The sequence below is a fragment of the Triturus cristatus genome, chromosome 7 (assembly GCF_964204655.1).
Source record: "Triturus cristatus chromosome 7, aTriCri1.1, whole genome shotgun sequence".
Taxonomy (NCBI): domain Eukaryota; kingdom Metazoa; phylum Chordata; class Amphibia; order Caudata; family Salamandridae; genus Triturus; species Triturus cristatus.
The window spans coordinates 946,986,932-947,004,981 of NC_140590.1; the positions used below are offsets into that span (position 1 = coordinate 946,986,932).

Below are 18,050 nucleotides of genomic sequence, written 5' to 3' on the forward strand. Positions count from 1 at the left end.
GGGCAGTGTGTTCCACCTGTTCTCGCTCCCTGTTTCATAGTTTCACACTAGATTTAGGTTCCTCCGTAAAAGGGGAGGTGGGGGGGGAGGGCTAAAGTCACTAGCCAAAAGCAGATGCATTCTGGGACATGTAGTTTCACCTTTAACATTGAAATTGTTGACGCTTGAACTCCAGCATGAAAAGTGTTGCTGGTTAAAGTGTTATGTATAAATATATTAACCATGTACCCTTCACCCAGTACCGCATACCCAGTACTCACAAATGGCACAATACCATCTCACGGTACTTCTGTTATCAACACAGAGTCCCTCACCGAGAACACCACAAGGGTTTTTCCTCCCAGTATCTATCCCCGGTGTAACATGCTCTGCCCATGATCTTGTACAACTAAGCGCGCTAGAGTAAGTCTCACAACTCAGTACCTACCAGTAAGTGGAAATAAAAGATAATTACATGAAAGAAAGAAATACAATGGCGAGGCTCGTACAAACCACTACTCTATCACTGGGAGGGCGCCAACCCCGGATATCTATCAGCCCATGGCTGAGGCTCCTGGTCACGGCCTCGTCTCTGGCTCCAGGGGGCTTGCGGCGCCGACGGGAGTTGTACAAAAGTCCGGCAGTGGCCCTCACCTGGGGCCCATTTCCAAGGTAAAGAGAGTATGAGGGGGGAAGAGGAGGGACTCCGGCCCTTTCACCCGCTCCCCAGCACTAACTGTGGGGCCTACAGGAACGTGACAGGGAGGGGGGGATTCACCGAGGAAGTAGAGGAAAAAGCTTCACTAAGCGTGAGAGGAGAGGAGAGGAGAGGAGAGGAGAGGAGAGGAGAGGAGAGGAGAGAGAGAGAGAGAGAGAGAGAGAGAGAGAGAGAGAGAGAGAGGTTTTGCTAAATGAGGAAGAGAGAAAGGGTACCTCAGAGGGCCACTGTTAAGAGAGAGCCTGCCAATCCAGCATAGACATGACTGCCTTAAAATGTGGGGAGAATGCCTACCTGTGAGGGTGGGTGCCTCCCTGTGAGGGTGGGTGCCTCCCTGAGAGCGGGGAAAGAACTATGCACAACTCTCAAGCCACAATTCTATTACAGGACCGGAAGCTTCGGATTATGCCATCTCCTTCTTTACCGCGTAAATCACAGCAGCCAGTAAAACATACAATTTAGTATAAACAAACTACATTGTCCATGGTACTTTGCGTCAGCCACGCCTCCTTAGCCCTCCAGAAGAGCCCTGGTCACAGTCCCAGCCTCCTCTTTCTTTGCTGCTCACAGCAAGAGATAAGTACCCCTCAATATACTGTTATTTGAATATTGGACTGGTTGTTATATGCCAAGAGCGATAGAGCCTGCTGCATTTCAGAGGTGGTTGTCTAGATGCACGCCTGATATTCTATATTTAAGGGGTTTTGATTTTGATTTTACTCACAGATTGCTGCCTCGGTCAGCATTGTACAGGGAGCGCGGTTGCACTGTAAGCGGGAGCTTTGCTCCGATCCCCAGCTCTGCTGGAATGATGTGCTGAAAGACGCGCATTAAGCGCAAAAGTACCGAGCCGCTGGGCGGCGTGAAAACGACCGATCATGTCGCAACGCTTCAAGCGCCGGTGTTTTGGGCTTCCCTCATCGTCCTGGTGCGCCGCAGGAGCCGGGTGGTTCCCGTCCGACGTGTGCAGCCCACGCGATCCCATTTGGGCTACTTTTGGGCTTGTTTTGGGCTCGCGTTGGGCTGCACACGCCGGGATCGGCCCGTTTTTGCCATTTCTACCGAGTTTTGAACACAAACCGGTAGTAGGAAGGACGCCTGACTGGCTGTAAGAATAGTCACCCTGCAGGAGTGAGCACACACTCCAGGAATAGTTATTTTCGGCTCCTACGCCTGTATTAGGCTGCAATAATCTGAGTACAGCTTTGCTGAGGGGGTTTGGTACGAATATTAACTTGTGTGTGCATGTGAGCTGACCCCTCCCCCACCCCACCGTTTACTCCTCCATATATATACTTTATGTCATTTGGCAAACCTATCTGACATTAATTACTCTGCCCCACTGCATTATTGTTACTACCATGGATGAGTGGGTGCGATATGAGGATGAGGAGGATGTCTATTATGAGGGACAGCAGGAGACTGTCCTGGAAGATAATATAGTGGAGGCTCTGGATGCTTCTGTCCAATCCTCAGTGAACAGGGCTCTAGAGACCACAGTCCCCAATACTGTGCAACAAGCATTGGCAGCTGCACTAAAACCTATCACCAAGCAGCTTGAAAGTTTTGTCAAGCGTCATGGTTTTACTAAAGACAAACGTACTGCGCGCCCAAATACTGACGTAGTCAAAGCGCGTCGATGGCCGCATGCTACGGCCCTGGATTCACTTCCGCCACCTGCAGGCGATCATGAGTATTCCACGGGAGGCAAGGCAAAGAGCAAGCAAAAGGTCTATGTGGATACTGATACCACGACCACTGACACCGATACTACTACAACTGATGATGACGCCCCTCCCAAGAAGAAGGCCAAGAAAGTGGCTTCTTCCACTCCGGAGACTCCAAATACTCCTCTCATCTTCAACCCTAGAGAAATAGAACATCCAAGATCGTCGTACTGGGCCCCAGCGCCCGAGGTCATTGAATATTTACATGAGAACATCCGAAAAGGGTTTGACAAGGAGGTTCGCAATCGACTTAGGTCGGAGTGCCCTCGTCCAGACCTACCTGATAAAGTCGCAGAGACTCCTGAAATAGACGTAAGTCTACTAACCTTTCTAAAAAAGTTTGCCAGAGACCCCAAAAAAGGGATAGATCGCACCTGGAGAGGGTGTCAGGACAAGCTCCTGGACGTCGTAGGACCCCTCGCAAAAATTCTGAAGATGGCGCTGGTGGCCAAGGCAACAGCGACCCCGGTGGATCCGGATAGCCCGGCAGGATGGACGCAGAGGGCCATTTGCCTGCTTGGCAATGCCAACTGCGCCATATCTATTGAGCGACGCAAATCCTTGCTCATGCGTATGGACACGAATCTTACGGATCTAGCAAATGCTGAACCTGGTCCCCTCGCTGAGGGCATTCTCTTTGGAGATCGTTTTGTGAAGGATGTGTCGAAGTATGTGGGAACTTTTACATCCTTGGATAAGGCTCAATCAGGAATCAAGCGCGTGTTTACCCAAGGCCTTTTCAACAGGGCTCGACAAGTAGGGGACGCTCGTCAGGCTGTTTCGCTAATCAAGGTCCCCCTAGAGGTGACTTCGGTCGCGGAAGAGGTGATTGGGACTCTACTAGAGGAGGAACCTTCTATCCCACCCGTCGTCGATTCAACAAATGCCGATTCCAAGGAGGTGGCAACAGAGCGGGCTTTCAAGCACAGAATTCCGCAGGTAATCGTGTCAGATTTGTATCTTCTACCTTTGGGGGGTCACACTTAATTCTTTCTAAACAATTGGCGCAACCTTACCCAGGATGCATGGATTATTCAGACGGTTCAAGGGTTCCAACTGGAAATTTACCAGCCACCCTGCCAGGAAACACTCCCACATCCTCTCTGTTTTTCCCAACAAGAATGCAATTTTATAAACGGCGAAATAGAGGAATTGCGGCAAAAACACGCAATAGCTTTATGCAACAGCAAGCGACACGGTTTTTGCAGCAATATTTTTCTGGTCCAGAAGAAGGGTGGGGGTCACAGACTGGTCCTGAATTTGAGGGAATTCAACCACTACCTTGTTTACAAACATTTCAAAATGGAAGGGATCCACCTTTTGGCGGACCTGTTAAAGCAGGGAGATTGGCTGGTCAGACTGGATCCCAAGGATGCCTATCTGTCCATTCCCGTTTTTCCTCCACACCGCCGTTTCCTGCAATTTCAATGGAACGGTCGGTGGTTCGAGTATTTGGCCCTTCCTTTCGGGCTCTCCTCGGCTCCTTGGTGTTTCACCAAAGTGATGAAGCCGGTGGTTGCACGGTTGCGGGAGCAAGGAATACGCACGATTATCTACCTGGACGACATCCTGATTATGGCTCACAGTCCGGAATTGGTTTCACATCATCTCCAGATGACGGTCTCTCTCTTACAGAGTCTGGGGTTTGCAATCAACCATGCCAAATCGGCCCTGACCCCGTCTCAGACAACGGAGTTTCTGGCGTTTGTGATAGATTCCTAGACGGCCCAGTTGCGTCTTCCCAAAGCGAAGCTCAAAGACTTGAAGAAAGAGTTAGTGGCGATCCTCAGCAAGCAGGTGGTTTCTCTCAGGGTTATTGCCAGAGTAGTGGGGTTATTGGCATCATCCATTGAAGCGATTTTCCCGGGGCCATTACATTACAGAGCATTACAGAGGCTCAAGATTCAACATCTACAGAAGGGTCTGGCTTACACAGACCTGGTTCCCCTGTCACAGAAAGTAAGAGACGAGATGCAGTGGTGGCTAGGCCACGTGGAAGCATGCAACGGGAGAGCCATGTTTGGCTCCCTGCCCGAAGTGGACATCGAGTCCGACGCCAGTCGTTGGGGTTGGGGCGCACGCTGCGGCGATATCTCCACAGGCGGAAGGTGGTCTCCACAGGAACTATCGCTACACAGAAATTGTCTGGAACTCCTAGCGTGTTCCTTTGCAATTCGGACCCTGTCCCCCAAGCAAACCTCCTGCTGCATCCTGCTACGGATGGACAACGTATCGGCAGTGAGATACATAAACAAATTGGGAGGGACAAGATCATCCCTGTTGGTGGAGATTGCCAAAGACTTCTGGCATTACTGCCTGAACCGTCAGAAAACTGTAATAGCGGAGTATATTCCGGGTCAGGCCAACCTAATAGCGGATTGGAATTCCAGGCATCTCAGGGACTACAGCGATTGGAAATTACTGCCGAGCATATTCCAATGGCTGCAGGATATATGGGGTCCGTGTCAGACGGATCTGTTTGCTTCCAGGCTGAATCGTCAGATTCCCAACTTTTTCAGTTGGAGGCTGGACCCAGCAGCGAAAGCAACGGATGCATTCCTTCAGGATTGGTCGGGGCCATTGAAATATGCATTCCCACCTTTCCTTCTCATCCCGAGAGTGACTTCTCATACACTCAGACAACAGGCGGAGGTGATTTTAGTGACGCCATGGTGGAGATCGCAACCATGGTTCCCGATATTATTGGAGATGAGCTGCGATCTCCCCAGGAGGCTCCCTTGGTCGGAGTCTCTTCTCCTGGGACCTCATGGGGAACGACACCCTCTGATTTTATCGGAGCGGTTGTCGCTGATGTCATGGCGAATTTCCGGCAGCAGTGGGAAATGCCGGGATTTTCGGAGACAGCTTCAGGTTTCATCAGGCAAGCGTGGGCGCCTTCCACCAGGAAGCGATACTCTTCAGCCTGGACAGGCTGGATGGGTTGGTGCGTGGAACGAAATCTTGATCCCGTGGGGGCAGGATTACCCAATATTGTAAATTTTCTTTCAGAGAAGGCGGCAAGTGGTTTGGCATATCGATCGGTAAATAACTTTAGATCAGCCATTTCGGCGGGACATAACCCGGTAGATGGGAAATCGGTGGGTATGCACCCTATGATTTGTAAACTTCTTAAAGGTATAAGAATAGCGAATCCCCCCAAACCTAAGTATTCAGGTTTATGGGATGTCTCTTTAGTCATTTCTCTCTTCAATAGCTGGCCGGCGAATAATCTATTATCAAGGAAACAGTTGTTTGCAAAGTTAGCGATGCTCCTATGTTTGTCAGCTTGTAGACGTTCATCGGATGTGCGGGCACTGGAGATTACAGGTAGAGTATTTACTCCGGAAGGAGTTTCTTTTATTATCACAGGCCATACCAAGACACTTTCCAGACATATAGAGTATAATGCTTTTCCTAGCAATGAGAAATTATGTGTTGTCCAATGCTTGAAAACTTATGAGGATTGTACTCTATCATTGAGGCCTCAGGGCTCTACTCAACTTTTGCTTGCATTGCAAAAACCTTTTAAACCAGTGTCTGCTGCAACCATAGCCAGATGGCTTCGTTATATCATGAACGAAGCTGGTGTTGATATTCAAACGTTTGGTGCACATTCTGTACGTGGTGCCATGGCATCAAAGTCATTTATGCTAGGTTCTAGTATTCAGGACATTATGCGTTGTGCTGTTTGGTCATCTGAGTCAACGTTCAAGCAATTTTATTATAAGCCGGTGGGAGACATAACATCTGTTGTTTTTAATAAGCGTTAAACTAGCATAATCCGAAGCCTCCGGTCCTGTAATAGAATCAAAAATTAGCTAGCATTCGCGCCAAGAATTTTCAATTCTATTAAGGACACGGAGGCGAGGATTATCCCACCCGGCTCTGTTACAATATGATTGTTCATGCTTACCCACCCGTTGATATTGTACTGAATTATGGTAACATGCAGAAATTACGGGTTGTTCATGTTTGATTTTCCTAGGAGCAGACAAGAAGTCTGAATAAAAGATGTCTTCAAGTTGAAGCCTTTGATGAAAGTTGGTTTCCTTTTAACTTCCATGTTGGAGGATGATCGTGAAATATTATTGACTTAGTGGACTTCTACACAGTTCGAGCAAAGAAAGAGGAGGCTGGGACAGTGACCAGGGCTCTTATGGAGGGCTAAGGAGGCGTGGCTGACGCAAAGTACCATGGACAATGTAGTTAGTTTATACTAAAATTGTATGTTTTACTGGCTGCTGTGATTTACGCAGTAAAGTAGGAGATAGCATAATCCTCGCCTCCGTGTCCTTAATAGAATTGAAAATTCTTGGCGCGAATGCTAGCTAATTTTTTATTCTTTCAAGGTCTGACACTCAGTTTATCCTCACTTTGTTCAAAGCCAAGATTTCTCTTCAGAGAGCCAGACCAACGGCCGGGTGGGGGTGGGTCGGGGGAGTGGGGTTTTACAAACAACGAAGTGCAGTGCCCGTACGATTTAAAAAGGAAAAAAAAGTGTAAACAAAACCTCAGTACAGCAACACACCAGAACAATATTTGAGGACCGCAACGTCCACCAAGCTGTGACACATACCATAACTATGGCACTTATGACTGCCTGGGTGCACCGGCCCATACACAATGCTTTACCTTTTTGGGCTACTGCGGCCATTAGGACGAAGGAAGGAGAACAGCTCTACACACAGCGGACAAACATTCCAAGCTCTGAAAAACTGAAAGCATGCTCAGGAAATGCGCGAGGAAGTGAATACTCATGAAACGAATTTACCGGACAAGAGAAACCTTTTAAATAAAGAGTTCAGCTACTAGTACCAATATTCAAAGTCCGTAGAGGTTTGTAGAGTGGGTCTGCAGCTCTGGCCTTAACGCCACAGCCTTTTCCCGGAGGAGAGGGCAGCTTGCCACTCCCCAGCCCTCCTGTGCTGATTTAAGGCATATTGCACATCGTCACGGGCTGCTGCGCAACATGTTTTAAAGTAAAGAAAATCAAAGCGCTATAGCACGGCCAGCCTTGACTGCGTCAGGCCATCAAACATGGCTATATAGTGCTTTGAGACCACAGGAGAAGCAGATGTGAGCTACATGGAGAGCCATGACAACAAGCATTGGCATAGCCAATAGGTCTCGCATTAATGAAGTTTGAGCTATTGGCATTGCTAAATATTGCAACACCAATTGCAACCAAAGTCTATAAATTGTAGGGCCAAAAAAATGTGTATTTATTTTTGTAGCAATGGTGGCATGCTGCGCTTTAGATGAATATGTTTAAAAGTAAAGTGCGCCATACTGCGATTGCTACAATAGTTAATTGTGGATGCGTTAACAATTGATGTGTGCACTGATGGCTGGTGGTGTGTGTGCCGGTAGAAATTGTGCACTGATTGCTGGTGGTGTGTGTGCCTGGTGGAAGTGTGCACTGCCGGCTGGTGGTGTGTGTGCCTGGCGAAAGCGTGCACTAACGGCTGGTGGTGTGTGTGTGCCTGGTGAAAGCGTGCACTGATGTCTGGTGGAAGCGTGCACTGACGGCTGGTGGTGTTTGTGCCCGGTGAAAGCGTGCACTGGCGACTGATGGTGTCTGTGCCTGGTGAAAGTGTGCACTGATGGTGTGGGTGTGTGTGTGGTTGTGTGTGTGGTTGTGTGTGTGGTTGTGTGTGTGTGTGGTTGTATGTGTGTGTGTGGTTGTGGTTGTGTGTGTGTGGTTGTGGTGTGTGTGTGTGCATTTGTTGTGTGTGTGGTTGTGTGTGTGTGTTGTGGTTGTGTGTGTTGTGGTTGTGTGTGTTGTGGTTGTGAGTGTGCTTGTATGTGTGCTTGTGGTTGTTTTTGTGTGGTTGGGTGTGGTTGTGTGTGGTTGTGTGTGTGTGGTTGTGTGTGTGGTTGTGTCACGGTGCAGCGAAGGGGACAGAAAGAGAAAAAGGAACAGAATCACGGGGGCAGCGAGGGGGACAGAAGGAGAACAAGGGCACTGTTCTGCATGGGGAGGGATCTGCCAATGACGCACATGAAGTAAAACCCGGCTGTTCCTTAACAACGTGGTTCTCTGTTTCTGAACGGTTATTATTTCATACCCATGTGGGGTTCACCACATGAAATTCTCAGTCCCTCTAAATCATTCTGTTCCTATCAACGGTAGAAATTAGACGAATGGCGGGTTACCATAGTACCGCAAATGGATGCAGCAAAGGTCGCAGATGTATTACAGGTTCAGAAAGGTAGTGCTTTGTAAATGTAATATCTGTTTTCCGTTCGGGGAAGGCTCATGGGGAGGGGGGGCGGCGGAGGGGGGTGTTGGGAGATATTGGGGGCGGGGCTTATGTACCGGTCGAGAGAGAGAGACAGCCAAAGGATAGGGGAAGGTTTGTGTGTGTGTTAATTTTTTGGTATGTGTGGCTGGAAGACGCAGCAGAACATATGCTTCTTCCGCTAGGGCTGTTCGTCCATGTTATCTTTGTTTTGTCACACGAACCTTACCCCATTGGGACTCTACTTACTCCACTTGCTGGACCATGCCATCTTCATAACTAGGTAGGTTTAAGGAGGGGCCGAAAGCAATGTAGGGCAATGCACCCGATCCCCTTACTCCTTACACACTAACAATCCCTCATCATGATCACTCTCAAAGCGAAAGTGATCGCGATGACGCACGCTAGGGATGCGCGCGCAGCAGCGGGGGGGGAGGGGTATGGTGCAGGAGAAAGCTGGCACAGGAAATCACTGGGCGAGAAGGGAGGGGGGAATGCGAGGAGCGGCTGTGCGCGTGCACGCCATTGTGCGCTGTAGCTTGTTGCCAGCACAAAAAGGTGGGTAGCTCTTTCGAAACCCACCTACTAAACGTCTCGCCAGACCAACGCATGCACTGGGTCAGGCGAGACCTAAAAACCACCCTCCTGATGACCCCTTAAAGTTCCATCCAGAGGTTCCACCACAGCACTTCAAGGCCAGAGTACATATGAGTATTGAATGGAAGAAGCACAAAAAGAAACAGAGTTGACTCGGTCTTTCTTGGAAGAAGAAAACAGTTTGGCTGCAGCCGTGTTATGTCATCAGCTAGGGTAGATCCAAGGTGATTTTGGTGACATTGGTGTATGAAGTGCACTTTCAAAAGTATTAATGTCTGTGCAAGTAACAGGCGCTTAATGAAAATTCAGTTTTATTACATGCATTTTTTAAACCATTTTGGAAAATATGTTACTATAAAGGAATGTTCCAAACCTTAACATTTTAATCAATTAATTTAGAGGCAGACACTTGAGTAACTTGCTTAGTGTCACTATCTTTGCAACCAATCAAGTAATTATAGTTAGACTCAGTGAGTCCGATCTAGTTTCCATCTGGGATGACCTGTTAATAACCGTGGACAGAAATGGAGTCTGAGGTTTGAGGAACTGTTAATCTGGGAAACATCCCAGACTGGGTCTCCTCCTGCTGATATGGCACGTCTGTTATCGTGGTGCTGCCCAGTTACATCAGCTCCTCTGGGGCACCTCAAGGCTGGATATACCAGGAGTTCTCTTTAATGTCTACCTCACACCACTCAATCACTTCAGTAACTGGGGATGGGATGTTCTTCAGCCTAACATGCTGCAAACAGGCAGACAACACGCAGCTACCCCTAAAAAGAGAAGGCCCATAGGATCTAGACACCTCAGTTCTTGCCGCTACCTCCAAGCAATTTGTCAGTGTATGTTGGGTGAGGTCACTCCCTTGAATCTAAATCTTTTAAAAATAAATGTGTATCCAATACAATTCATGAAGGGACGTCACCCGCCAAAAACGAATTTCCTTTGTAAGAACTCTACAAGTTCAGCACTGCATTAGTGGCTGATGATGTCGCCTTCACTGTGTGTATAGTCATTATAAGTAGTGGTCCACTCCTCAAACATGTCTCAAGGAGAAGGAAAGCCAAGACGGTGTCCAGTTATGCTCCCCCCCCCTTCGACTTCGGACATTACTTCCTCTCAGCCAAGAGACAGGTGACAAAAAGCATGATGGCTCGACCCTCTGACGAGTGCGGCTCTGATGAATACAGGTCTCTGAAACAACTGAGGATACCCCTTTGTAAGGAAGAGTCAAGTAGCCGTTCATGTACACAAACAAGTCATGGGTTGAATGTAAAATGTTGCTCTGTAGAACACCCCCGCAGCAAAGGTCTCTTCTGTGCTCAGCCCTCTCTCTCGAACTTTCAACCCAACTTTCTGTGACCTCGTGAGTCTGGCTGAGCAGAGCATAAGAGGCGTAACAAAACTAACAGATTATAACACCCTCCCTAAACACCTCATTGGTTTCAAGCAACGCCCCCTAGACTCTCTAGACACAGCTGAATTGCAAATTAAAACAGCTTCACAATTGTGAATGAATATGGAGTGTTCAGAATACACAATGACTTAATCGCACTCTTTACCTTCCTCTACAGACCTCTCCGAAGGCTACAGAAGCATGCTTTCAAGCAGCCGTGGTCATTTAAAATTTTTATGCACAGCTCATAGCATCAACATTCCCATTACAGGCCTGACTCACAAACCTATCTGCACACCTGTGTGTGGCACAAGTGCACAAAAAGCAGCATTTACAAGATGGGATTTGTGTACTTAAGACTGATTTACTCTAATATGCCAGTAAATTTTCTCACAGAGGTGGGTAGCGGCGTTACCAACTGGCGAAGTTGGTGCACGGACTATTAGCCAATGCAAATACATTTACTCTTTATATTTTCCCACTTGGTAATGTACCCTTGTTACATTTCTGAATGTGTTCATGTTTATACAACAGTCATTCTAGAAATATGGAACAATCGCATACTACAGTGACTTTGGTTTGAGAATTCCCAGTAGATACACAATTTGCTGTTCTAAACACAGAAGTAACCCTAGTGGAGTAAATAACCAACTTTCATTATGAATCAGGCCATACACTGAAAACAATTGACCTCTTTCACAATTGAATACTTCCTAAAACGTTTATACTTTTATTAACGATATGAAAAAAATCAAAATGCAATTAAGTTCCATATTATATACACAAATATATACTTTAGCATATCACAAAATAATGCATTACAATCAGATAAAGGGAGCAGTAGAAACATTTTTCAAAATATACTAAAAATGAGTGCACTTCAATTAAGTTTTTTAGTAAACTGTTAATGATAATTAAAATAAGCAAATATGCACATAATTAAAAGACAACATTTGTAAACTCACAGTTAGAAATAACTTACAACAAAGAGAATCAGTTCACTAAATGTTTACACAACACTTCCCTGTGTAATTAAAATTTGCACAACTACAATCCTAGAAATAAGAAATTCTAGAAACAAAAATGTGAAATAGTTTCATCCCAAAATACTAATAAAAATGGAGTGTGCTCATCTAAGAGTTTGTGCGTTAGACCCCAGTTAATAAGAGCAAGGTACCTCATTGAGCGCCCCCTAATCTGAATTTGCTCTGGAAAGTCCAAGAGTGGACATGTGTTTACCTGTACATTTTCTTCCGTAACTTCAATTTCAGCAGTGTAAATGTAGTCAATCAGCTTTCTTAGCGTGTGCCCATCCACATCCTTTATTTCAACCTTCTTTGCTTTACTTTCAGACATATCACCTGCGAAGAAACACAGAACACTCATTCCTTCAGCACATCGATATCCAGGAATAGTCATCTATTGTTGATCGTTTTCAGACACTGAGCACCATTCTTTGTATCTCTAAAGACTCGGGCCAAACAGAACAGTTCGCAGCTGTCCAGTATCTCTTCAGGCACCATGTACCTCCTATTTATGTTTAACCATATCTTTAATGTGAATCTTGAATAACAGGAACAAGGCGGGATGCTAAAGACCAAGGGGGCAGGTACTTGATAGATGGAGGGGTCTACTGAATGGCAAAAAGGTTTGTGTAATTAACGTATAAGCAACTGATGTGGACAACTACAAATTTTCACATTAGCAGCGATTAAATCATACATGACACCAGACGTGTTGCACTTATGGCGTGCGGTTGACTTCAATTCAATCTTAGATGCGCGGCTTTAGAAGACCATTACAGAGCCTAGGTGCAACTGAGAGCGGCTAGACTGTTAAATCCCTACTCAGAGATTCGGACTCTAGACTATAGCCACTGTGACAGACTTCGGACATGGAATATTTTGTGCGCTTGGCAGTGCAGGCCCCCTCACCATAGGATAACTTACCTGTTAACTAGAGAAGACCATGTTTTAGACAGAACATATTTGAGTGGGAGGCACTTTTACACTCCCATAGACCTGTAAAATGCAACTAACAGTAGAACTATAATTCCACTAGGGAAACTGAAGCTAGAGGCATTAATGGACCCTTTGGTCAAAAGGAAAGATTTGAGTAGAAATTAACTGCTTCTTCACACGGTTCGGTGGAAGATGTTGGCATAGATTGGGCTGTAGTAGTGTGCAGGATTTTCAAGTACATTACCTACAGATTAGAAAGATCTAGTGAAAACACAAGTTATACTGGAAGTTAATGGAGAACAGATACCAAGTGAGTGTTATACAACTGAGCAATCAGTGCAGTGGGTATATTACACACCTACATCCACATGCAAGGTATGTAGCTAATATGGGAGATTACTAGCCAAAGATGGATACTAGAAAGTGTGAAATATTGGTCTAAAAAGGGGGAACAGCGCACGAGCTACACCCAGAAGGAGATAGAAGAAATGATCATGCAACACTACATGTCCATCAACATCTAGAACAGTGAGATAGACAATGAATAGGACATGTCCATCCGGAGAAAGGCGGAGCTGCCCAGACTGATGGAGTAAGACAGTACCATACTACAAGAATCTAGATGAGAGCAAGCGATAAACTGTCATATATCCACAAGAGGGAACAGAACACTTGCGAGTAATATACCCCAAGTAGAGTTTTACATAGCAAAGAAAGAGAAGCTAACACCACAGCTCCTCCTAGGCTCGTTGTGGAGGCAGAAAGGCCTTCAAAGACACCATTTCTGATATGGCCTCTTTCAAGAGAATCCTCTGCACAGACTGAAGATGTGATTTTGACTTGCTGAAGCAGAATCCCAGGGTGAACAGCAACTAAATCCTTGTTTTAAGGCGGTCTAAGACCGACTGAGGCAAGTCTACTTTAAGAAGCCAGCTGTCAAGGTATGAATACATCCAAGGCCAAAGGACAGGATGGTGAACTGGAAGTATTTTGATCGCATGACAATATAAAGGAAACATCTGTGGGACTGCAGATTTAGCCAATTAAATCATGTTTTCTACAAGAGCAAGGATTCTGGGATTGGCCTCAGACCCCCTTCTTTTTTACCACTTTGAAGACAGCTATGGCAAGTAGTGTTTGGACTTTTCTGGCTAGGATGGCAGCATTCTCCACCAATATCTGACCAGAAACTGGTGTGAAGAGTGGTGAGGTGGACCATAAGTGCAGGTGTAACCAACCTGAAGTATTCATTGGTTTGAAATAACTGCACATCAGCTGGGCTGGCAAACTTTGATCCTGTCGCCTACCAGACTAACAGGACCATGGGAGAGGAATCTAAAGTGGCTTGGCAGCGGCTGTGGTTGTAGCTGGTATGGAAGAAGATGATGACAGCTATTGCTTATTGCATCTGTCACCACCTCTCCCTTCTGGAGCCACAAAAATTTGGACAGACTGTCGCTGTTGGTAAGCAGGCCCATTGAGTACTCTCCAAACTTACTATATTGCTGATGGAATTGACGAGCTGGGGAAAGTAGTCCCAGGGAGTGGGCTGAAGGGAAGCTGTTCTTACAGCACACAATCTACCTTCGCTCCCAACAGCCTGGTTCTGTCAAATGGCATAACCATTAGTTATGCCTGGATGTCTCCTGAGAACCCTACAGTACACATCTAAACATGCTGCCTGACAAGAACGCTGGTGCCCACAGCACGGCCAACACAGTCCGTAGTTTCCAGAACAGCTGTAAGGATGTACCTGGCTGCATCCTGCCTGTCATGTGTAATCTGGACATAGGAATGTCAAAAGTCATCAATTATACTGTGCATGATCTCACTCGTCATGTACTAGAGTGCATGTGGAGAACGGCCTAAAAGTTATACAATGTTGAATGAATGTAAGGTCAAACTGGTTGAAGAAAAGACTGCCTTACATACAGAGTCAATCTTTTTGGACTCCCTATCCTGAGGAGACGTACGGAAACATTTAGAGTTCAAATAGCTTGCCGAAGCCTTAATGGCAAAATTCTCCAGAGTCTTATGCTCTGCCAGGAAGGATGGGTCCACTGTAGCTGGCCAGTGGTGCTTATCAAATCAGGTAGCTGCAGATGGTGTACAACAAGGTTAGGACTAGATTCCCAAAAAGCCTCAATCAAGGCTTCATTTAATTGTTGTAAGGCTCAGTAGTCAATGGCCCAAGTTGCAAGATTTCAGACAGAATGTCTCTGCGTTGCTCTCCACTGTGGGCAAGTGCAGATCAAAAACTTCTGTGACCCAGCGTAGAACCACTGCATAGGACACACAGACTTCAGTAGAGGTGTGTAAAATTGAATCCAGATATTTTTCAGTTTAAGTGCCCAAACCACTGGCATTTCGAAGGTCGAGGCAAAAGCCAGCAGCCGTAGAATTGTGGAGGGTTGGGGATCGAGGGGGTTAGTGGAGGCAAACTGTCCGCCTCTCTGTTGTCAACTTTGTGGTGGGGAGCCTGTTCGAGCTCCTAAACCACATCGGATTAGTATCTGAAAATTTCCTCTAATCTCCCATAGCACTAATGATGAGGCAAGAGGAACAGTGGGGTAATCCTCCCAAGCCAAAGCATGTTTGGGGAATCCACCCATGCCAAAGGGGAATCCGAACAAGCAAAACAAAGACTGCGCTGTTATCTTGTAAGGCAACAGAGGTGAAGACCTAGCTGAAGTCAGCTTCGGATCAGACACCCGAATTGGTTTTTAGTTCGGAAGCGCCACTTCTAGAGCGGAGACTGGCACCAAGCTGGCCTCTCCCAACAAGTTTCTGAGGCAAAGGAGTTGAGGCACGTCCTTTCACCGGCAGAGGGCCAGACTGAGGCCTAATGAGGTCATATGGCACCGGGGGGAGGACCCTGTCTGCTGGAGGCCAGCTGGAAGCTTTGACGGCTCCCAGGGATCACAGGATCACAGGGAAGCCATAAAGACCCATAGCCTGCTAGAATATTTGCAGCCATCGCCTCCTAAAAGGCCTCAATCTGCTGCAGAGTGGATGATGGCCAGGGAAATTCAGGAAGCATCTTGTCCAATCACAGAAATCTGTTGAGTCAGGCTTCGCCGCGCTCGACTTCTCCCTGAAGAGGGGATGGCAGGATGGTGTTGGATCCTGTTTGGCCTCCTTGTGCTTGTGTCATTACATAATTTGTCTTGGTCTTATAATTATCTGAGGACAGCGACAAGTAATGGTCTTGAACAGGGCCGGAATGGCTATAGCGGGCACCAGCGTTTTCTCTGTGGGCCACCAGGGTGGGGGCCGGTTTTAGACCCCTTGGGGGGAGGGGGGGGTTTATTAACAGGGGCCAGTTCCAGCAATATCAGCCCCCAGCAACAAAAGCGCTATAAAGCTTTCCTGGGGCCGGCCGACCTCTTTGCCAGGACCAGTTTCGGTTCCCAGTCCGGCCCTGGTTTTGAAACTTCCAAAAGGGACCAACCCTGCTTCTAGTGTTTGGCTGCACACTCACTTATGGCCTTTGGAAACATCGAGGAGCATTCGTCACAGGCATCCAAGTCATATTGGAAGTCAAAGCCTCAACGACAGACATTGTTTGCTCCTTAACCGACATCAGTTTCCTAAAGGCGTGGCATGCCACAAATTGCACCTTGTGGTTTCAGGGGAAAACATCCCTTTCACACTGTCAGAAAAGAATATTGGAAAAATTAGTAAACACCAAAATGTTGGGAACAGAGCTCGTAATCGATGAAAGGTGCAGAAAAAAGAGGAACTGATGACAGCATGCAGGTAGAACGGCCACGAGGCTCTGTATCATCATTCCAGAGGGGGGGGGGACAGAGCAGCCACAGAGTCTGATGGTGCCATCTACCCACGTGCTGGATGTTTTCTGGATCCAGTCGGGTGCCTTTAGGATTCAAATGGTGAGAAGTCTGCAGTTAGAAGTATCCATAAGAACTACTGTACACCATCCCCTAGATACTAGGGTCAATCTGGTCTCAGGTTAACCGATGAACTGTGAAAAATCTGGCCTGCTTCTCCAGGAGTGTATGCAACACAAAGACAAAACAAATATACCTCAGCTCCTCAAGAATCATTTGCGCATCAGGGTACCTAAATACTCCATCCAGAACTACAGCTGTTAGAAACTCCACTGAATCCTGATTAAAGCTCCCATTCTCCCTGGAGGAACATTTAGTGTTATACACACTTATGGTAATCCCATAGTTCGCAACCTTTTTCAATGTGAAGATATTCCTATATTCCCCAACTTTAGATATCTAAACAATGTACTGGAGCAGGAGTCTGCGCCGCCTGGTGTTTAGGATAGCCCTTTTAACTTGCTGTGTGAACAAGGAGGGCTGTCATTTCCTGATATAGGTCCATATCTGTCAGAACACTTCTGATACCGGATGTGGCAGTATAGACACCTGACAGAAGGAGATGAAAAAACTTGAAATACAAAGACATCACATTAAGTGGATGTGACCAGACACGCATGCGACAGAACCCACAACAAACCGTCGGAGAAACCATGTAACGCAAGTGCAGCACCGACGGAAAAAAGGATATGTTTAGAGAAGTGTGAGGACAGCGTGTAAAGCAATCACCAAAAAGGGAGACCTCGTGCAAGGAGAATGCAATATTCTGTTTCACAAGGACTATAGTCATATATAGATGTAAGGGATGACTGTAAAAAGGCAGGCATTTATTCCATCTATATGTCATGCCAGTTCAAGCAGTGAGAGAAGCTATGAATGTAAACCTGATAGTTACGAAGTGTCAGAAGTACTTCAATACTTGTGATAACTAGGCAGAGTTGAACGACAAGCACATGCCATTCACAACATCATAACAGACAGTCGTACCTCCAACACCAAGAAGAACCAGTTCCTGAATCACTTCTAAAGAAGTTAACTACTGCTTTTTCTGGAACAAAATGAAACTTAAAAAGCAAAGAAAGAAAAAGAAAAAAAAACCTTACATAACTGCGGCCAACTCCCATATTTTGACCATCATTATAAATCTAACGTTATAGCTGTGGATTAAGTGCAATAAGAACAAGTTACTTGCCTTCGGTAACCACCTTCTGGTAGAGACTGCCCAACCACGGATTACTCATCTTTTGTATATTCCCCAGGTGTCAGGCTGGATCCAGAAACTTTTCAGCACTACCTATGCACGCTGGAAGGTGGCACTGTGTGGCTCCGCAGTGATGCCATTCCGCTCCAGAAATGACATGCGAGCCTATAAGTACCACTCCCACATGCTGACGTCAGTTGCTTTTGAGATTGTCCGCACCCCACAGATACACAGAGCCGCAATAGCAAATTGAGGGTTGATCCGGCTACCGTAAAATAGATGAAAGAGCCGAAAGGCACTGATAAACTGTGCGCAGAGGAAAACTTTGCAGAGCCAGGGATTAAAAATATAACAAAATGTCAGATTACCTTGCCTGGA

At 46.5% G+C, this 18,050-nt stretch overlaps 1 protein-coding gene across 3 annotated transcripts in view; it reads right to left on the bottom strand.

The window, feature by feature from the left end:
• Positions 1-18,050, bottom strand: part of KLHL3 (kelch like family member 3) — a 529,889-nt gene that overhangs the window by 288,472 nt on the left and 223,367 nt on the right. For all 3 annotated transcript variants that reach the window (XM_085617962.1, XM_085617960.1, XM_085617961.1), the window contains exon 4: positions 11,899-12,020. In XM_085617962.1, coding sequence (XP_085474088.1) covers positions 11,899-12,020 — 122 coding nt within the window. The remainder of the gene's footprint in view (positions 1-11,898; positions 12,021-18,050) is intronic.